The sequence below is a fragment of the Tenrec ecaudatus genome, chromosome 1 (assembly GCF_050624435.1).
Source record: "Tenrec ecaudatus isolate mTenEca1 chromosome 1, mTenEca1.hap1, whole genome shotgun sequence".
NCBI classification, from domain to species: domain Eukaryota; kingdom Metazoa; phylum Chordata; class Mammalia; order Afrosoricida; family Tenrecidae; genus Tenrec; species Tenrec ecaudatus.
The window spans coordinates 105376977-105399304 of NC_134530.1; the positions used below are offsets into that span (position 1 = coordinate 105376977).

At 46.2% G+C, this 22328-nt stretch overlaps 1 protein-coding gene across 5 annotated transcripts in view; it reads left to right on the forward strand.

Moving 5' to 3' along the window:
* The first annotated feature begins 10130 nt into the window (after positions 1–10130).
* The window catches only part of ST6GALNAC3 (ST6 N-acetylgalactosaminide alpha-2,6-sialyltransferase 3), a 697085-nt gene continuing 684887 nt past the window's right edge, over positions 10131–22328 (forward strand). For all 5 annotated transcript variants that reach the window (XM_075557362.1, XM_075557363.1, XM_075557365.1 and 2 more), the window contains exon 1: positions 10131–10261. In XM_075557362.1, the coding sequence (XP_075413477.1) occupies positions 10244–10261 (18 nt within the window). In that variant the 5' untranslated portion in view covers positions 10131–10243. The remainder of the gene's footprint in view (positions 10262–22328) is intronic.

Sequence of the window (22328 nt, forward strand, 5' to 3'; positions counted from 1 at the left end):
CTTATCACAATCTGTACATACATCAATTGAGCAAAGCACCCTTATACATTCATTGCACTCGTCATTCTCAAAATTCACCTTCCACTTGAGTTCCTGGAATCAGCTCGGTTTCCCCTTTCCCCCCCCTCCTCCCCCTCCCCGCTCCCCCCTTCCCCCTGGTCCCTTGATAGTTTATAAATAATTATTATATCTCATCTTACACTCCCCGGCGTCTCCCCTCACCCACCTCCCCATTGCCCACCTCAGAATATAAAAAGTAGGGGTTGGGGAAAACCCCTAAAAGGGGGCAGTATTGACCCCCTCCAAAAAACCAAATTAGCAACAATCTCAGCTCACTTCAGAGAGTTAGGTAGGGCCAGGCTCATTAGAGAAAATAATTCAGACAAAACAAACTACAGAGTGAGGCCAAGCGTGAGACCCACTCCTGTGGCGGTTTCCATGACACGCATCAAATGGCAATTTCTCCTGTAATATTTTGGGACACAGTGAAACCAAGCCCCCTCAGAGGTGAAATCTAAGATGAGTGTGGAGGAGCACATGCAAAGAACATCACAGAAAAGGGGAAACGAACTCTGGGAAGCATGGTTAAAAAGTACCAGACTCAGTGTATAATGGAGCCTTCAGTGGCCTAGAGAAATCCAATACAAACCAAATTCAGACTACATGCCCGTGCTTCCAGCCATATTTACTTCCAAATGATGCTGACTTTTAAAAAATCTTCAGGTGCAATTCTCTAAGAGAAACAAGTCTGGCTTAAAGGTACATTCTTCCATGTTATGAACACGAGGTAAAGGACTATAATTTCAGGGTTCAAATATTTTAAAATTAAAAACAGATCTTTAATTTTTTTCTCTTTTGAAAAAACAAAAATTTTTTTTTTCTGAGACAACATTGGAACTTCCAGCAGAAAGGGTTAGGTTGTACAGACATTAATGGAGAATGTTATTGAAGGAGGAAATAAATGAGTTTAACAGTTTTAATACAGTTTGAAGTCATCCATAACTCGTCTTGGAGTTCATTCCAGAAAAGTATCAGTATAGGCAGGGGTAATGACAAATTCTGGTTTAGAATTGGGTAAAGGTTTGAAATAGGAGTAAGCTCAAGTCTTAGAAATGCAAAATGGATGACATTTAGGAATAATCGATCACCCAGATGGGGGAGAAATGACGTTTAGCCCCATATTTCAACAGACTCTCATAAATATTCACCTAAAATGGCACAGCTTTCAAAGGACACCGATCTAGATGCAGACACACACATGGACATGGACAGACACAAGCATTAGCAAGTGAAAAAACTCCCTAGGTCAAAATTGTAGCTGTGCAATTGTTTCTGGAAAAAGAACGTGATTTCTTATTCTGGCTCAGAATGCAAAAGCATGACTTTCCCATAACATATTTTCTAATGGATCCCCCAGTCATGGTGTCTTATGGAAGCATAATTTATGTAGTGGATGACAAGAGGTTTATAATATCTGGAACTCATTTAAAGTCTTTAGATGGGAAAAAATTGAGACCCAATTAAAACTTTAATAAATGACTGTACTGAATATAAATATATTAAATTAGTGTGCTTGCAAGATGGAATTAGAGAAGTTATGGGAGTCTGAATTTTAATTCTATTTCAATCAGGAAACTGTTATAACTCTGAGAATTACTTGGTAATGGGGCTGTTTACAATGAAGTAAAACTGAATTTAAATAGCAATATTTAGCCCATGACTTATAACTCATGAAGTCTCAGTCTCAAAGCATGTTGAGATCCCAATGGGGAAAGGTCTGTAAGGAACGAGGAGATAAGCCAATTGTTGCCTAGAAAAACCCTAGGGACTGATGCGTCAATGCAGGCCAGCCTGCGAGGGTCTGGCATGAAGAAATGCAAGAGCTCCATGTGGTAGGTGAGACGCAGCTGTCAGAGTCTGTCAGGGCGTAGCTCTGATGAGCAGAATGTGTTGCCACACCTTGGTTTTGGAGAGAGACCAGGAGTAGATGTACCATGTGTTTTGTTAAAGTCGGACCACAAAGGGGGTGGGAGTGTTAGACATAAGGTGAGTAGGGTACACACCCTAGGTTGTCTAACTATCCAAACCAAAGGCAATCAGCTCAATCTGGATGGAGGTTCTAAGTGGAAGAGACTGGTTTCTCGACACACTGGCCAGCCAACTGTGCTGGTTAAGATGGCAGCTCCAAAAACCAAACCCCAAAAGTCACTGGCATTGAGTGGATACCAACTCATAGGGACCCTAGAGGACAGGGTATAACTGCCCCCTATGAGTATCTGGGACTGTACCTCTTTATGGGAGTAGCAAGCCCCATCTTGCTCCTGAGAAGGCTTATGGTTTTGAACTGCTGACCTTGCAGATTGAAGCCCAACTGTGGCCACTACCAGGGCTCCCAGTCTTATTGCCTGAGTTTACATAGAAGAGCGTGGGATGATAACTAATGTAGATATGCATGATGCCTCCATCTGATTAGTGTAATTAGAACTAGAAGGTGTTGAGTTTCGGGAGTAGCTGGGGAGTCATAGCTCATGGCACGTAATTTGCAAGCTGGAAAGTATGCTTTCTCCATGAGTTAGACTATGCATGCAGTCCTGTAGCTTGGTCAGTTTTAAAACACCAGTAAAATCCTGGGCTCACTTCCCCAACCCCCACAAACCTGGGCATACTTTCAATCCCCAGTAGATTTAAAACCTGTTTTGGTGTCTAGTTCTCTGGTTTTTGTTTGTTTTTTAAATCTTCCCTTTTCAGTAGTGATAAGTAAATATGAGTCTGTACACTTTCTAGAGTTTGTTTTCATGTAGTTGTAAATGTGCCTTTATTCCTGCCTGTCTTTAGGCACAACTTGTGGATGCTGATTAAAGCAATAACCTTCTAGCAAGTATGACACGAGTGTCTCCCAAACCCATGCCTTTAATCAGATGGAGGCAGCATGCATATCTATATTAGAGTTATCATCCCCAGATGCTCTATGAAGGAACAGGATTTGAACTCAGGCAATAAGACCTGGAGCCCTGGAAGTGGTTTCTGTTAGGCTTCAATCTGCAAGGTCAGCAGTTCAAAACCACAAGCCAACTCAGGGACCCTGAAGGACAGAGTAAAACAGCCCCATAGGGTGAAATTCCAAGGCTGAAATTCTTTATGGAAGCAGACTGTCATATATTTTTCCTGTGGCGCTTCCAGTAAGTTCAAATCACCAACATTTGGGTTAGCTGCTATGCATTAGGCCCCTGCACCAGGATGCCATTCATATGCAAAAAACAAAACCAAACTCACTGCTATGGGGTCAGTGCTGACTCATGGGGACTCCAGAGGACCGGGTAGAATGGCTTCTGTGAGTTTGTGAGACTGTCACTTTTAAGGTGTATAGAAAGTCCCATCTTTCTCCTGCAGAGCCTGCTGGTGTTTTTGAACTGTTGACCTTGCAGCTCACAGCCCACCTTGCAAGCCCTATGCCACTAGTGCTCCAGGCAGTATAGAATCCTTGTCTTGAAAATCCACAGGGGCAGTTCTACCCTGTCCTATTGGGTCACTGCGAGTGAGTTTTGAGTTTAGGGAGTAGATTGAGGAAGTTAGTAAAGCCCTCACCAGAGCATGCCCAACTCACCTGTTGTTAAATGCTTCCCCCATTTAGTGTTCACCCACTGAGACACCCGAGGTGAATGGGAATCACCTTATCAATCCTTTCTCACAGGCGATCTTCAGTCAGAGGTCTACCACCCCTTTAGATAAAGATAAGAGCTACCATTTTAAAGGAGCTCAGAGTGCACAGTGAAAGCTCAGGGATGCTGTGCACGTGAATTTTTTTTTTCTTTAACGCTCACATCTAAGCTAAAGACTAAAGAAGGATAAGAACTTGATCAAAGCACCCAGAAAGAAAGTACTCAGCAGGGCTGCTCACTGGGGTAGACCTTCTGGGGAGAGAATGGTGCCCCGAGGCCTGGGCAACCCTCCTGACGCCACACCTGCCCTGCCTCTTGCTGCCTTGTCAGTCTGCCTTTCCTTAGAGCTTCATTCTCATTTCGGTTATGGTCTTGATCAGGTTGGAGGGGGCTTCAAGAAGTTCATGAAAGTTCCATTTTCTTTTAACTCCAATCCTTCGGTAATTTGTGGAAAGCTCATCTTAGCATGCACTTCTGAGCTTCCCAGAGGTTCTGGTGGCACAGTGGGTAAGCACTTGGCTATGAACTACAAGCTCAGTGGTTTGAACTCACCAGGAGCACTGAGGGAGGAGGATATGATGGTTGACTTCCATAAAGATTTATAGCATTGTAACCCCTATGTGGCTGTTCTAATCTGTCCTATAGAGGAAGCCACTCTGGGCCAGGGTGGACTCAAGGGCAGCGAGTTTGGTTTGGGTTCTTATTTTCACTTCACTGGCAGCTGACACACACACACCAAAAACAAACAAACAAAAAAACCCCAAACAAAACAAAAAACAAGCAAACCCACCAAACTCACTGTCGCCAAGGCTGTGTCCACTCATAGAACATGGTAGCACTGCTCCTGTGCGTTTCTGAGACTAATTCTTCATGGAAGTAGAAAGACTCTTCTTTCTCCCCTGAGGGGCAGCTGATGGTTTCAAACTGCAGACCTTGTGGTGAGCAGCCTAACGTGTAGCCACTATGCCACCAGCTCTCCTTCACTGGCAAAGAGAGACTATTTTCTTATCCTTGACAAGTTCGATAGCAGCTTAATATAGAATTTCCCCCCTCTGGTTAGTCGTAGCTCAATAAAGATGTGTTGAATGATTTGGTGAATGGATGGATGATTTTGCTGGCGTGCTAAAGAATCTGAATCAACGCATCAGTTTAGAATACACAGACTGTATCCCGGTTTTTTTATTGAATTGAACTTGAAGGTGGCTGAGGCAGGGCGAAGTGGGAGAGACCAGGATGTGGAATTCCCAGGCAGCATGAACAAGCTTCTTGCAGCAGACCATTCTTCCAGAGTCTCAGCCTCAGCAACCTCATTTCTGCGGTTCCTCCTGCCATTTCAGGATTTGAATGTTCTCAGCAAGAAAATCCCAAATCCCTTGAAATCCTTGTGGTTCATGAATCAATCCCCAGACGCCACAATCATCATCAGCCCTCAGGCCGTTTCCACAAGGCCACAGAGGCAAACTAGCAGGGCTTCTAGCAAGTGAAACCACTTTGGGGTAAATCTTTTTGGATTGTTTTTAAGATTTCTCTGACAGACCAAGTGGTAAAACTTGGTGGATATAACAGAAGATCCTCTCTTCTTGCTTCTGGGGAGTGTGATGTTACCCTCATCATAGAAAGAACACCGCCTTTGCTGGGTGTGTGTGTGTGTGTGTGTGTGTGTGTGTAGCTTAACTGTGAGGAGGGGTCACAGGGAAACATGTTCTCCCAGACTGTGTGCCTTTTGAGGCGAAGGAGTTTTCCTATGTTTTGTTTTAGCATCAGAGGGTTCAGGTTAGATGGTGAAAATGACCTCTGAATTTCTGAATCTAAACCTAGAGATAGATTACCTTGTTACCAACAATGGTCCCTTAAATTCTGAGCTTCTAGCAGAGAAAAGCAAAGTCCAAAGCTTTTGTTCTGAACACAGACACACACACACACAATACACACACACACACAACACACACACACACACACGATTTATATATATATCCCAAACCAAAGAAACCTAACTCTGCCATGGAGTCAATGGCAACTCATAGAAACCTTTTAGGGCAGGGTAGAAGGTCCTGTGTGTTTCCCAGACTGTAACTGTTTACTGGAGTAGAAAGCTTAGGCTTTCCCTGAGCTGGGGAAGGCGGGTTCCATCTACTGACCTTTCTCACTGCACCCCAAGGTGTCACCACTACTCCTCCATAGCGCCTCACATACACATACAATATACCCCCTTCCTCCATAGGTCCTCACATACAATATACCCCTTCCTCCATAGCTCCTCACATACACATACAATATACCCCCTTCCTCCACACCTCCTCATATACACATACAATATACCCTTTCCTCCACAGATCCTCATATACACATACAATATACCCCCTTCCTCCATAGCTCCTCATATACACATACAATATATCCCCTTCCTCCATAGCTCCTCATATACACATACAATATACCCCCTTCCTCCATAGCTCCTCATATACACATACAATATACCCTTTCCTCCACAGATCCTCATATACACATATAATATACCCCCTTCCTCCATAGCTCCTCATATACACATACAATATACCCCCTTCCTCCATAGCTCCTCATATACACATACAATATACCCCCTTCCTCCATAGCTCCTCATATACACATACAATATACCCCTTCCTCCATAGCTCCTCATATACACATACAATATACCCCCTTCCTCCATAGCTCCTCACATACACATACAATATACCCCTTCCTCCATAGCTCCTCATATACACATACAATATACCCCCTTCCTCCATAGCTCCTCATATACACATACAATATACCCCCTTCCTCCATAGCTCCTCATATACACATACAGTATACCCCTTCCTCCATAGCTCCTCATATACACATACAATATACCCCCTTCCTCCATAGCTCCTCATATACACATACAATATACCCTTTCCTCCACAGATCCTCATATACACATACAATATACCCCCTTCCTCCATAGCTCCTCATATACACATACAATATACCCTTTCCTCCACAGATCCTCATATACACATACAATATACCTCTTCCTCCATAGCTCCTCACATACAATATACCCCCTTCCTCCATAGCTCCTCATGTACACATACAACATACTCTCTGGGGGCTGGATAACAAAAAAGGTGTGAATGGAGACACTGGTCAGTATAAGACATGAAAATAATAATTTATAAATTATCAAGGGTTTGTGAGGGATGGAAGATAGGGAAGGGAGAGGGGATATGAGGAGCGGATACCAAGGGCTCAAGTAGAAAGAAAATGTTTTGAAAATGATGATGGCAACAAGTGTACAAATGTGCTTGACACAATGGATGCATGTATGTACTGTGATCAAGTCTATAAATTCAGTAGCCCTTATGTCTGATACTAATCTATAAAGTCTTCTTCAAACTCACGCAGCACATGCAATGACACTGAAAGCAGGAAGATCACAGGCCAGTGGGTGGGAAGTCTTGTGGACTCAATGGCATTGTAAGCATCTCAGTGCTGGCAGGGGTCTCCACGTGGCTTCTCAGACTCCAGAGGTCTGGCTCCATCAGCCACTCACAGGGAGTGAGCAGAGAGAGTGTCCCCTACCTCCAAGGAGGAATACAAGAATTTCCAGAATCCTCAGGGGAAAGCCATGCCCATACAGAGACTTCATTGGCTATGACCTGGTTGTCAGCCTAGACTCCACCCCTTCACTCAGAATCCTCAAAATGACACCAGATTATGTAACTACCACACATATTTGCAGACATAATCTTACATACACATTTTTTCATCAGTAAGTTTGTAGCAGAAAAGAGCCACCCAATATGAGTTAGTAAGCAGAGTATTGCTACAAAATTATAGAAATCCTTACGAAACACAAACATCAGCAATCCTGTTTCCCCGAAAGTAAGACATCCCCTGAAAATAAAACCTTCTTACAGTTTTACGTCTCGCCGAAATATAAGGCACCCCTGAAAATAAGACCTCCCCCAAAATAAGGCCCCGAAGCTATCGTAACTCTGGACTCTGGACCTTAGTGGCAGGCGCTGCCTGCCTGCTGTTGGCCACAGCACAGCCGGAGCAGACAGGAAGTGCAATGTCTTTTTAAAAAAAAATATTTTATTAGTGGCTCATACAGCTCTTATCATAATCCATTCATATACATACATCACTTGTATAAAGCACATCTGTACATTCTTTGCCCTAATCATTTTCTTTTTTTCCCCGTTTTTTTACATTTTATTAGGGGCTCACACAACTCTTACCACAATCCACACATATACATACATCAACTGTATAAAGCACATCCGTACATTCTTTGCCCTAATCGTTCTCAAAGCATTTGCTCTCCACTTAAGCCCTCTACATCAGGTCCTCTTCCCCCCCCCGCTTCCCCCCTCCCTCATAAGCCCTTGATAATCCACAGATTGTTATTTTGTCATATCTTGTCCTATCCGGAGTCTCCCTCCCCCCCCCTTCTCTGCCGCCCATCTCCCAGGGAGGAGGTCACATGTGGATCCTTTTAATCAGTTCCCCCTTTCCAACCCACTCACCTTCCACTCTCCCAGTATCGCCCCTCACACCCTTGGTCCTGAAGGTATCCTCCACCCTGGATTCCCTGTGCCTCCAGCTCCCATATGCATCAGTGTACAATCTCTGCCCTATCCAGTCCTGCAAGGTAGAATTCGGATCATGGTAGTTGGGGGGAGGAAGCATCCAGGATCTGGGGGAAAGCTGTGTTCTTCATTGATACTACCTCACACCCTAATTAACCCATCTCCTCTCCTAAACCCCTCTATGAGGGGATCTCCAGTGGCCGACACTTGGGCCCTGGGTCTCCACACTGCACTTCCCCCTTCATTCACTGTGGTGTGTAGGTATATATACATACACACACATATACACACATGTCTCTTTTAATAAAACAATAAACAATAAATGTGTACTGTATTCTTCTTCATGGAAAAAGAGATATTCCCCGAAAATAAGACCTAGCGCATCTTTGGGAGCAAAAATTAATGTAAGACATTGTTGTTTTCAGGGAAACAGTATTGTTTCTCGACACACCCTCCACGTAGGACTCTGCACTTCAGAAGCCAGGGTGCTCATCTCTCAACATTTCCCTGGAGAATTCAGCTTTCTTTGACTCACACCGGCTCAAAACAGCAGTTTTGACATCCCCCCAAAATGCAAGCCGTGTTCCTTTTAAATGGCCTTTGATTTTGGAAAACAAAAAGAAGCCAGAAAGGACATGGTCAGATTTATAGGGTGAATGGATTAACCTTTCTCAAAGTTTTCACAAGACCGCCCTCCTTCCCCTGGCAGAATGCGCAGGAGCACTGGTGATGGGCTAAAATCCCCCCATGTACCTTCCAAGGCCTTTTCCTTACCAAGGCCGTTTTCAATCTACATACAACTTGTAGTGCGCCCCTGTGACCATCTGCGCTTTTCTATCAATATTCCATCTTTGGAGTCCCTCCCACCCAAGTTGCCATAAGCTTCTGAGTTGACCTCTCTGCGGTGAATTTAACTGACTTGACGGCAGTGAGCTGGAGTCTTTTTGGTTGGTTGGTTCACTGCCTTAGAAGCCACTGCTGTGATGGGATTTTATTGGAAGGCATCCCGGAGCTGGGTCGCATCCACAAGGCGGGTAGTTCTAGGGCACCAGCCTCTCCAGAGGGAGATCAGGAGGCTTTCAACTCCGGTAGAGCTGCAGTCTCAGGAACCCCAAGGCCAGTTCTGCCCTATCCTACAAGGCCAACAGGAGTCGGAAGCAACTCCGTGGCAGTGAGTTTGCGTTGTGTTTTAGCGACAAAGACAAATGTATTACTGAGAAAACTTGTCTGCCGCCATCCACTGATCCCAGAGACGTGTTTAAACACTTTTCCAAAGACGAGTCAATGTGTACACGCTTCAGTGTGGCAGCCCTCTATACACATATAAACATATGTAATTTGCATGTATAGTGCAAGGCTTTCTGACTTCTGACGTGGATAGATATTGGTGCTCCTTTATTGATGGCCAATGACACATTTCAGATAACCCCATCACAGAGGTCTTACCAGGGGGGCGGCTCTGCCCTTAAACAGCCTCAGGGAGAACTTCAGCGGACTTTGATGTCCTGGAAGCCTGTGGAGCGGCGATTCCGAACCCACTGACTTTTTAAAGTGTGACTTGCCGCCAAAGCTTTTCTGATCTGCAGCCGGAGACCCGATCTCGGAGGAAAAAAGGCCTAGTGGAACCAGGGTCTCCGTCGCTGCCGAGCCCGCTCCGTATATGTTGAGCCACAGAACGTGCACGGCGGAGAAGGAAAAGCAGGAGACATTCCGGGGCCGCCGCGGCGGGCGCCCGGGACGGCACGTGACCGGCGAGGGCTGGGGGTGCGCGGGCCGCGCGCCAGGGACCAGGGGGATGGGGGTGGGGTGGGCGGGGCCGCGGCGCGGGGGGCGGGGCTGCGCCGCAAGGCCCGCCGCGCGGTCCCTTATTTGGATCTGCGGGAATGTGGAGCGGTCCTGCCGCGGTCCCAGCCTCCAGCCTGCAGCCGGGCCAGCCGCGAGCCCCGAGCGCCCGCCGCGCGGTGCCGCGAGGGCCAGCCGCGCACCATGGCCTGCAGCCTGAAGGTAAGCACCGGCTCGGTGGACGCGCGGTCGGCGCGCCGCTGGCCGCCCCGAGGCACCGGGTCAAGCGCGGTCCCAGCGCATCTCCATCTCCGTTGTCTCTTGCTGGCATCGCTCTGCTTTTTGTTCCTTGGCCAGATGCATATGGAGGGAGCTTCGGGAACGTGCAGCCGGCACGGCGTCTCTCTCCCGGGTCCTGCCGGCTGGCGCCTGCACGGAAGCAGCGGCAGCCTGTGGGCTCCCGGGGCGAGCCGCGCCGCTGGCCGGATCGCGGGGGTGGAGGGCAGGGGGCGTCGCGCGGGTCCCGCCTCCTGGTGCCGCCGGCATCCTTTGGGGGCCACCAGGAGAGGCAGAGGCTGGGCATGGGATGCTGGTGGGGAGGGTGCGGCTCTGGGTGTGGGGCTCGGGCCAGCGGAGGGGCATCCGAGCATTTGCTAGGCGAAGCCAGAAACTTCTGGAGTTCACAGGTAGTCCCATTGGAACGCGTTCGCACCGAGAGCGCCTAACTCGACGGTCCAGCGAGTCTACTTCGGAAAAGTTCACAGGAGACTGGATGGGTCAGTCCTTTGTAGAGAATCTCCTACCTTCCGCTGCTAAGGTGCTCAGATGGATTGCAGTCACCTCAGCCCCTGTCAGGCCACTCGGCCCCCAGTCTCGGTGACGTTTGTGTTCCCTAGTCTGGGCTTTCTAGGCTTGACTGAGCATCTGTCTGCACTCTGACACCCGTGTGGCCTCCCGTGGGTGTGAGTGCCTCCTTGGCGAACTTTCCATCCCGCAGGGAGAGTTTTTGTTTGTTTTCGTGTTTCTGCGCTCTTATTCCTACACTTGTCTCACCTGACTGACTGCAGGAAGCCAAATCAGTCACAGCTGGAGATGCCTTGGGCCTTGACTGGAGAATGCAAAGGCCCAGGTGTGGGGGAAGGTGCTGCTGTGTGCACGTCAGAGGAAAACGCTGAATGTATGGATGTATGGATGTATGCTTGTATGTATGTGTGTATGTATGCATTTTAAGCTTTTTGGTGAAAGGGTCCTTGTTCCCTTTTAGGATGATTTGAAGCCATCCAGTCCGGTCTCATGTGAGCAGGAATGGACTGGGCAGCATGGGGCTGTTTTGTTTGGGTCAGCTCTCCACTCATGATCGGAATCAACGTCCAACACGCCTTGGTGTTAATAGAGAAATAAGAAACGAAGTAGTTGGGTCCCTTTCCATTCTTTGAGTGTACCCGACATTTTCCTGTGACCTCTCTGAACTTCTGGTTTTCTGGGGCACGACTGGTAACAAAACCAAGAGGAAATCATGCATTGATATTACACAGTGAGGTTTTTGCCTAGAGACTGAGTAGAAGGACTGAAATATAAAGGAGCTATCCCTACTATTGTATTAGACACTGAAAGGGAAAATGAAGAACATGACATTTCTTGGCCATCTTGGGGCTCTCCCCTGCCTCATCCCATGAAAGTTCCAAATGCCTTTAATGTGCATCGCAAGTTACACCTTAGCCTGACCCACCTCTCTGCCCCTGTGCCCAACACTGAGGTCCGCTACTTGAGCCTGCTTATCGGGTTCTCCACCGCGATGCAGAGTGATAGACTACAAAGAGTACTTCGGAGGCAGTTTCAACCTCATTCCATGGTGAACGCTTTCATCTTCACAACAGGCTTCGAACTCAAAGACTTCAGCTTGAATGCTGGCTCTGCCAATTGTTACCTGTGTGGCCTTGGGCAGGTTACTTAAGTGTATCTGAGTTTTAGTTTCCTTAACACAAGGTAAAAGCAATAGCACTTACTTCCACAGGGTTTTTGGTGCTGATTCAGTATGACAGGGCATGTAAATTACTTTGGGGGCATAGACACTTGATATATGTCACTTCTTTTTCTAACCATTATGATTCAGAATTGGCTTGATGGTCATGAGTTTGGGTTTTGAGTTATAAGAGTAATAATAAAACAAGAAAACTAAACCAAACTCACTACCATGGATTGGATTCTGACCCACAGCAACCCTATAGGATAGGTGGAACTGTCCCTGTTGACTTTCTCAGACTGTAACTCTTTACTGGGGTAGGCAGCCCCAGGCCTTCCTTCTCCCGTGGAATGCCTGGTGGTTTTGAACTGCTGATTTTATGATTAGTAGACCAACAGGTAACTTCTACACCACCAGCACTCTCTGACAGCAGTTTTCAGCCTGTGGGTCCCAGTTGCCCGATCCATCACAGTAGCAACATGACAGTGATGAAGTAACAATGAAAATAATGTTATGGTCAGGAGTCACCACAACATGAGGCACTATATTAAAGGGCCGTGGCATTAGGAAGCTTGAGAACCTCTGTCCTATGATAAAAATGAATATCATGTATCATTTCTTATTATGAGAGGGCATCAAAACTGCGAAAAATCCCATCATCTTTTCATTCCATTTTCTCATGAACTTTTTGATGCTTCCTTGCATATCTCCACTTTGACTGCTAACCGTAAGTCCGGCAGTTCCACCCCACAAGCTGCTCCTGGGGAGAAAGATGAGCCATTTTACTCCTTTAAAGCTTTACAGCCTCTGAAACCCACAGACGCAGTTACTACTCCTGCCCTATAGGGTCACGACGAGTCAGAATTGACTTAATGGCAGTGAGTTTGGTTTTGGTTTTTGTTCTTCATATATAGAACTCTGCAAGGTAAATATCATTCTCTCCAACCTTATGAGGCAACTGAGGTTTCAGAGGCTCTTGAGTTTCAGAGATTTGATGATGGCTACAGAGTTAAGGAAAGAGCCATCCTGGGCTCAGACCTAGATCATTCACACTTCCTTATACTTTCAATCTAATTCCCCTTTACTTTCCCACTGGCAACTTTCTAAGATGTCTTAAGACCATCTAGACTCCTTACCACCTTTAGGAAGCAAGGTGCCTTTTCAGTCATGATCTGAATCTCTCATGGGTCTTTTATCCTGTTGTTTGTGAGGCTGCAAGTGGAAGAGGGGGTGGGGGCACAAGTTTCCAGGTCCAGAGATTGAGTTCAGTAGGAGCATGGCCTCTTTCCGTGGGATCTTAGATAGCCACTGCAGCTCACGGCTGCCGTTTACACAAACTGAGCAAAGTGGATTATCACACTGGGTGGTAGTGAGGGCAAAATGATAATGATTTTAAAAAATGAAACATTTTCCATGAAATGTTGACTATAGACTTGGTGTCTGTCACATCACAAGGTGTATAAACCAATGGCCGCCTTCTCTCAAGTGCCTTGTATTATTGTAAAGCATATAAATATAGATAGATAGATAGATAGATAGATAGATAGATAGATAGAGAGTTGCTTTCCTCTGTGGAGTAGTGTCACGTGCATCTGTGGAAGGTGAAAGTGAAGCATGGGGCTTACCAGGGTAATGGAGTTTCCCGCTCCCATTTCAGAGGTAGATTTTGAGGCAGTGTCAACTTGGCTCTGTGGGAGAAAACTTTCACTTTCACAGTTGACTCTTAGAGGTAGATTTTTACTCTCCCTTTTTACATATTGGGAAATAGACGTGCAAGTTGCTCTTTAAAGCATCCTTGTTTCTTGGTTACAGTAGTAACCCTAATAAAATCTCTGACTAGTCACCAAAGCAGCTAATGAAGGTCTTTTGGAGAGAATGGAATCATCCCCTCAAGGCACTGTGTATGGGGTAGGGCCAATTCTGCCCCTGACTCGATGTCAAACCAGAAGCAAGAAAGCCAACAAAACCCCCAGGTAAAAATAATTTGCTATGGGATACATCCCTACCTCATCTTGCATGGACTTTGAATCCACGAAATATTGGAGTTTTAATTCCAGTTACTAGTTGTGTAAACATGAGCAAGGTCCCCAAATGGAGATGACCGCGCATTCGTCGGTGGGTTGTTCTGGGGGTTCAGTGAGAAGATTTGTATCTGTCAGGAGAGGTTTGTTGTAGTGCAGTGAGAGCAGTCTCAAAGTATGGTAGATTCATGTCTCACCGTGCTCCTGGGGACAGTGCATAGTCAACTCAAGGACTACTCCCTTTCTTTTTGAGGTGTCGGGGGTCCAGAGTCCTCCTCTGAATCCCCCGTGTTTAGCGGTCCCTGCAAAGAGGAGCCCAGAGGATATCTTGGAGTATTGTAAATGCCTGTACAGTTTGACCAAACAAACAAACCCAGTGCCATTGAGTTGATTCTGCCCCATAGCAACCCTATGGGGAGAGGGGAGCTGCTCCTTAGAGTTTCCAAGACTGTGAGTCTTGATGGGAATGGACAGCCTTATAGCACCCTATAACAGGGTAGGACAGCTCTTGTGTGTTACCAGGAATGTCACTCTTTATTCAAGTAGAGAGCCTAGTCTTTCCCCCAAGGAACAGCTGGTGGTTTTGAACTGCTGACCTGTGGTTATCAGCCCAACCTGCAACCACTATAACTCCTGAATGGAGCAGTTGGCGACTTTGAATGACTGACCTTGTTGTTTGCATCCCAAACCACAACCCAATGTGAACAAGGGTTTCTTTGAAATGTGGCTGACAAAATCAATCAAACAAACAAAACAATTGCATAGATTTTAAGGTACATTTGTGTGTTCAGTAGTGAAAATAAACATTTAAATTTATATGAGCTATTTGTCTTCTTTTGTAAATGACAACATTTAATTTTTATATAGTAAAGGCTGTTCAGATAGACTTTTATGTTTTCTATATCTAGTCAGCAGGTATTTTCTGAGCATAGAAAAAATCTTTCGTGAAGTGTATTAAGTTTTCCGTGGAAGCAGCATTGAAGTAGACCCTGAGTGGAAAAGGGAACACAAGACATGTGTGAGTCATTTCTGCCGTGGAGAAGCTGACCGTTCGGCTAGGTTGCTAAGGCTTATAAACATGCTGCAGTTGGGCAATATCAGTAGATACATGACAAAAGCCACTGCCACCTTTTCTTCCAGGTGTGCTATGCTCACCTATGAGCACCTCTTGGAGATGCCGTGTGCTTGGTCCAGACCACCACAGTAAAGGGAATAGTGCAGTTAAGTGAGCCACACAAATATTTTGTTTGTTTGTTTCTTAGTGCACATCAGGGCTGCTAACCACAAGGTCAGCAGTTTGAAACCACCAGCTGTCCCGAGGGAGAAAGATCAGGCTTTCTACTCCCCTGAAGAGTGTTGGAACCCCCCAGGGCCAGTTCTGGCCTGTCCTGCAGGACTGTTCTGAGTTGGACCTGAGGCAATGGCAGTGGGTTTGAGTGGATATGAAAGTTATGTTTACACTCTCCTGTAGTCTATGAAATATACAGTAGCATCATGGAAACAAATTGAGGTATGTGGAGAATGACTACAATAGGATACAGCGCCACGAAGCGACCACATGCTCTTGGGGAAAATGGTGCCGATAGACTGGCTTGATGCAGGTTTGCCCCAAGCTTTCAGTTTGTAAGCAGTAAAAATAAAACAATCCCCCTCCCCTTCACCAATCTCCCTCCTACCCTACCACCACCACCACCTCCACCACCTCCACCACCTCCACCACCACCACCACCTCCACCACCACCACCACCACCATCACCACCACCACCTCCACCACCTCCACCACCTCCACCACCTCCACCACCTCCACCACCACCACCACCTCCACCTCCACCACCACCACCACCACCACCACCACCACCACCACCACCACCTCCACCACCACCACCTCCACCTCCACCACCACCACCACCTCCTCCACCTCCACCACCACCACCACCACCACCACCACCACCACCACCACCACCACCACCACCACCACCATCACCACCACCACCTACACCTCCTCCACCTCCACCACCACCACCACCACCACCACCACCTCCACCACCTCCACCTCCACCACCACCACCACCACCACCACCACCACCATCACCACCACCACCACCACCACCACCACCACCACCACCACCACCACCACCACCACCACCACCATCACCCCCACCACCACCACCATCACCACCACCACCATCACCACCACCCCACCCCCACCACCTCCACCAGCACCATCACAATGAATGTAAAGTACAATAAAATGAAGCCAGTAAGGGACTATGCCTCTCATATTTCTCTCGATGTATAGAAAGTTGATTGAACTTGGTGCCTTCTTGTTTGCTCTTTCTTTCCCTGCTCCGGATGTGATTTTTTTTATCACATTCCATAAATTCCATCTCCTGAAAATCTCTCCAGTCTGCCTGGAGTCTATCCTCCCTTCGCAGCCTCATCCTGAGTCTTACATTTGATCTGGGTTTTGAAATAGCCTCCCTCCCGCGTGGCTCCTCCTCGTCTTGCTCATGCCCCACCGTCACTCACAGCATCATTGTGCTGAAGTGTGATGTTGATGGCGCCATTCTCAGGCTCAACTGCCCTCTCTCACCCCGCTGACATAAACCATCTTCTTGACATTCAAGTTCCTTCAGAATCTGGCTCCTGCTCACACCTCTGATCAAGCCACCATCCACCCTACCATGGCCTGCTACTTACAGGTATTCCAGCTGTCAACATGTACCACCTGTGAGCATGGCTTGGGGTTAAAAGCCTGGGCTCCAATGCCAGACCTGTTCCAGCAGGGAGATCACGTAAGCGTGCCTGTGAATTGGAAGTAGGAATGGTGCCTACTCCTTTAAAGTCATGTAGAATGAGTGAGCTAATTTCTCTGGCGTGCAGAAAAGAGAACCTGACATAGAGTCCTTTATAATTAGTAGTGATTGATCCTTGTGCATACTGTTTGCTTGCTTCTCTTTCTTCACCATCAAGAGCTCAGTTCATCTTCCAGGGCCCAATTCAGGGTTCCCTCTGCACGTTTCCTCTGCTTCAGCCGGCATCCTCCATGCTCCCGGGTCTTGGTTCTTGTAGCTGTAGCAGCGGGTACTATCAGTTAGCTGTCGACATGCCCAAGGCCCTTGTTTGACTGGATTCTTAGAAGGCCCTTCTATGAGTAGTGTCCCTTCTTGGCAGATCATTAGCCAATCTTTATTGATCGTTTCTATATAAAAACTGTTCTTATTCCAAATGCACTGGGTTTATTGGGAAGGAAAATAATTAATCTAGGATTTAGGAGTTTGAAAAAAAATACGTAGGGGTATGGGTGTATGTGTTTGGTGGAGGGATTGTTACCCAAATGAGTCAGAGGGGAGGAAAAAGCCTTGTTTTACTCAGTGTGGCTTCCCTAAGGACTCCCCGTACCCCTAGGAAGTGCTCCCTAAATATGTTGAAAGCATAAACGATGTAATTAAAATTTTGATGTGCCAGTTATGAACATGGGCCAAATGTGTCCTTTGTAATCAGCTCAGCTCTTCACAAAGACTGCATGGATGTTTCAGACACAAGTTAGAACATCTCAGTGAGCGCCTCCCATTCTTTCTCAGTTTGGTTTCTTGTGGCCTGTTACCACACATCTGAAAGCTGGAGTCACTTTGAAATCTGGAGGGAGGAGCAAGAGAGAACAGGACAGGACAGGAAGGAAGAAGGGAAGTGGCTTATCTTTTACTTCAATTTTGTTGTTGTTGTTCCCCAGGGTTAATAGAACCAAATGAAAAAGCCTAAGCTAAGACAAAACCCCAACCCACAACCAACCAAATTGTTAGATTTTTAAAGAACTTGAAGAAAAAATAAAAACAGATTCACTAAGACTTCACAAGCACATCGCTGATTAATCTGTTAATCTAAACCAACCCTGGCAATAGGCAAGACCAGGCATTTTTCTAAGAAATCTGCTGTGACATGAGATGCTGAAGTCGCAGACGCTTCTTATCCTCCTTTGCAGTCTTGTAGTAATTGAAGGCAGGTTTTTGCTGTGCTTGGGGGAAAGGGCCAGTTGTGTAGAGACAGTCAGGGTAGATTGATAGCGGAAAAAGTAACACTGGCCAACACATGTTTTTGGTGCCTGAAATGGAGATCTGTCTCTGGGTATATTTGACTGACTGATGAAAAAGAAAAAGCAGCAAATTTCCCCATCAGCTCTAGTTTATGAGATATAGAACATATGCCACGTATACCACGCTCCACTCTGCCCATTAAAAAAAAAACATGAGAGTTTAATGTAATGTTAACTAGTCTGAGAGAGAGGAAATGCATGCTACCTTTATTTAAAGTAGTTTGTGTTGAACTAAATGTTTAGGTCGCATGATATGCTTGGCTCCAAAGATGTATTTGAACAGTTCAAATTACACGAACTTGGCATTTTCCCTAACAATCACTTCACATTGATTAGAATCGAGTAGCAGGCGGCTCCGATTTGTTATCTTAAAAGGGTGCCAGAAATCAGAGTTCCTGTATAATAAATAGGGAGCCCCAATTGTGGAGCAGGTTATGTATTTGATTGCGAATCCCAAGGTCAGCTCTTCAAGCTGCTCTGCAAAAGAACGATGAGACATTCTGCTCCCACCAAGGTTCAGCCTCAGAACCCCACGGGAGAAGTTTCCCTCTGTCCTGCAGGATCGCTGTAAACTAATGGACTGGTAATGAGTTCGGCACAATAGATAGAGATTCAAATGTTCTGAAACCCAAAATGGGTCTGACAGAGTTCAAACTCCTTTATTCAAATTGGAATGTCCCTATCTTGTTATAGGATGGCATAACTTCTCTACCTGTGCGCAGAAACCCTTCAGAGTTAAATATATTTTTTTAATCAAGGAACTTGGAGTCAGCCAAACCCCTGAAACATTGAACATGAATTATCCATTGTTTTCCATATATTAAAATGTGTTCTGTAGTGCTTACTGCATAATTTTAAGAAGAAAAATTTGGATTTTCAAAATAATTAAGGAAATTGCAATGAAACCTTACATGTTCAGTGCTCTTAAGTTGTCCTCACAACTTCCATAGAGGTGTCTTTTCAGTTTTCTGTGTCCTGGCTTTGCAGGGCCCAGCTTCTTCAGTGTCTGTGTAGACTGCAGAGTCTCCCCTCCAAACAGACAAACCTCTGCCCTCTCACCGGTTCTATCTCACAGCGACCTCATAGGACAGAGCAGAACTGCCTCCTTGGCTTTCAAACCTTCAAATGTTTCAAAGGCTTCAGAGTGACTTGTGAGCTCAAACCACTGAGCGTATGACTGGCAGATCAATGTGTATGTAGCTAGCTAGCTACCATGGGTCCATACATAGCTTCTCTTGGAAGCTCTTCAGACCTAATTATTTTCCAAACATTTCTTACCTTTTTTTTGTCTTATCCTCTAACTTGTGGGTTAGAATTCTTCTCCTATTTAAAACTCAGATTATCCATTAATAAATTAGTTTGACCTAACAACTGAAAATATAGTGCAACAGCGTATCTAAAAGAACTAGAGCTCTTGGCGTCTAGCCACTGCAGTTTCTGCACCGGCACCCCCAACACACCAGGAACAGGCCTCAAGCCAGGCACCGAGGGAGAAGTGTTCGCTTTGTTTTGGGGTGGTGTAATAGTTGCTCCTTATGAACACCCCAGTGCTTCTGCTGTGTCCGCACTAAGTGCTTCACACACTTCACCTCAAAGACAGGTTTATGGCAAATAAGATCCCAGAGTCCGGAGAAACTAGAGGCATGCGCCAGGCCCCCTGGCTGGTCCATGCTGGAGGTCAGGTCCACGTGAGTAGCGCGTTTTTCATCTTCGATGCCAACTGAGCGGATCCTCGGAGGAACTTGCTGTTTATTTCACCATTTTCTGTCCCTGGGAACTCCTAGTTTAGACCACTTCCTAACACCCTCCTAGTTGGACCACTTTTGGCTGTGCTGGGTTTATTTGTTCCTTCCTCAGATGGTTCCTTTGTGACAGGAAATGCTCTGTGAACTGGAGGTGCTTCAAAAAACCCTGGAGATTAGAAGGTTCCACATTTGCCTTTGAGACTGAGTAGCCCTTTGATCCTGGACAAACGTCTAATCTGCTCCCTCACAGCCCCCCCCCCCCCCCCCTGTTCTCTTCCTCCTGGTGAGGCTGGAAATCACAGTCTCCCATTACACTCTCAGGGTGGGGATGAAGGCGTGGGGGTGGAGATGAGGGGGAGATGAGATGGTACAGAGTTAGCATTTACCCTGAAAGGTTCTAGGCGGAACGTTTCCGATGCTTGTATTTGGAATCGAATTTTCATTTTCTTAATGAGGGTCACCAATTGTAGACGCTTCAGGCTCCTACCCCTCAGGTAGTCCTGGAGACTAGCATGCTTGCGGATACCCTTTTCAAGTCAGACTATCATGCTCACCTGTGAGAGGCTACAGCAAACTCTTCATCATCATGATAACACCTTGAACTGCGGAAACTATCCTGGGGACAGGGAGCAGAAAGCAGGGATTTCGATCTCTTGGAACCAGAGGCAGCACGTTACATTTTGGTAGATCACTGTGGAAAGTTACGATATCTCCTCCCCAGGGGGAACATTTCTATCTTTTTGTGAAAAGTTAACGTACATTTTACACCCAAGGGCTAAGAATTGAGGGATCACCCCCCCACCCCCACCCCGCCTCCAGCCGCTCCCTTTCCTGGCTTTAGGAAAAAGATGCAGGAAGGCATTTTTCCATTTGGGGAGCCCAGATTAAGGAGTGCAAGCAGGATCCCATTGCAGTTAGCTGCTGCTTATTAGAGGGTCTTCAGTTCTGGCTTATCCAGACCCTGTTTGTCTCCTGCCTTTCTGAGGTGCCCCTTTTACTCAACTCAAGGCCAATTAGCACCTCCATCTGAGCAGAGAGGGAAGAGGAGCTAACTCTCAAATCCGTTCATTCCTTGATTCTTTACCAGCTTTGTAAAGGTTTGCCAGCGGGAAGGGGGCTACAGGAAAGGTTCAAACGGGGTGAAGAGATGATCAGTATATATTTTTTTCCATTGATGTTTTCTCTCCTCAAAGATTGAGAGTAGGCACTGGTTTTGGTTTTAAATGCATTTAAAAATCACTAAATCAGACTTTGACCCAGGGCATCAAGAGTCTTAAATCACCCTTCCGGGTGGGTAACATTTTCTGAGACCCCTCACTCTCCATCCCATATCTCCCGCCCTCTCTTTCACTTCCTGTATGATGTGGGAAGGTGGGGGTGGGGCGATGTCCAACATCTGGTCCTTGGGAAACTGGGGGAAAATGAACTCCTAAAGAAATTGCTCAGGGGTCAGGCAAAGAGGGGCCTCTTTCTTTCGAGTGTTCCTGTAAAATTACCTAATAAATGTCACTATACACACCCAGATTCATGCAGTCATACCTTCACATTTATTCAGCTTTGAAAACTCTTACTCATAAAAATCCTTTCTGGAAAGGACCTTTCTCTAATTCCAAAGGCAGTTTTGTTTTGAAGAGAATGTCTTAGCTGTGCATTTACCACATATAAAATTCACTACTCAGTTATAAAAATGATATTTTCATCTGGCTACAGGAAGATGGTGATTTCACGGGAACTGGGAGTAAAATATGTTGATGGTCTGGGTGGGAGGAGTCGTGACCTGGGATGAACATGTGCACAGGGAGCTCATCTTTGATTTTAAGAGTGACAATGAGCAAATACGACTGACTGCTGTGAGATAATTCTTGAGAGAAGTATATATATACTTGTAGTGATTCTTAGCATCTTTGGTGTGTATTTCACCCCAACAATAGGCTGGACTAAAAAAAGAGTGAGCGAGCAAGAGAGAGAGAGAGAGAGAGAGAGAGAGAGAGAGAGATGAAAATGTATTTCTGTATTTATAATCTTTACCTTAGCATTTGGTCTTTGTCATTGGCTATGCGAATGAGATAACCCTCCAGTAGAGTCTCCCCGTGAGGGACCTCAGGGGAGAGGGGCTGGAGTTTGAATGAGACCTCATGTCCTGTCCAATACCATTCACTACTGTTGAGAAAACTGACTCATCACAGCTCTGGACAGAGTAGAATTGCCCTTGTGGGTTTCCGAGATGGTGAATCTTACAAAGTAGAAAGCCTCATCTTTCTCCTGCTTACCCTGTGCTTAGCAGCACATTTCATTCTGCCACCAGGACTCCTACCCTCCAGTCCTTACGTGGTAGAAATGGCTAACACACTTGGCTGTTAACCAAAAGGCTGGAGGTTCAAGTCCATCCAGACACATGTCAGAAGAAAGGCCTGATGGTCTATTTTTGAAAAATTAGTTCTTAAAAGGCCTGGGGAGCTCAGTTCCA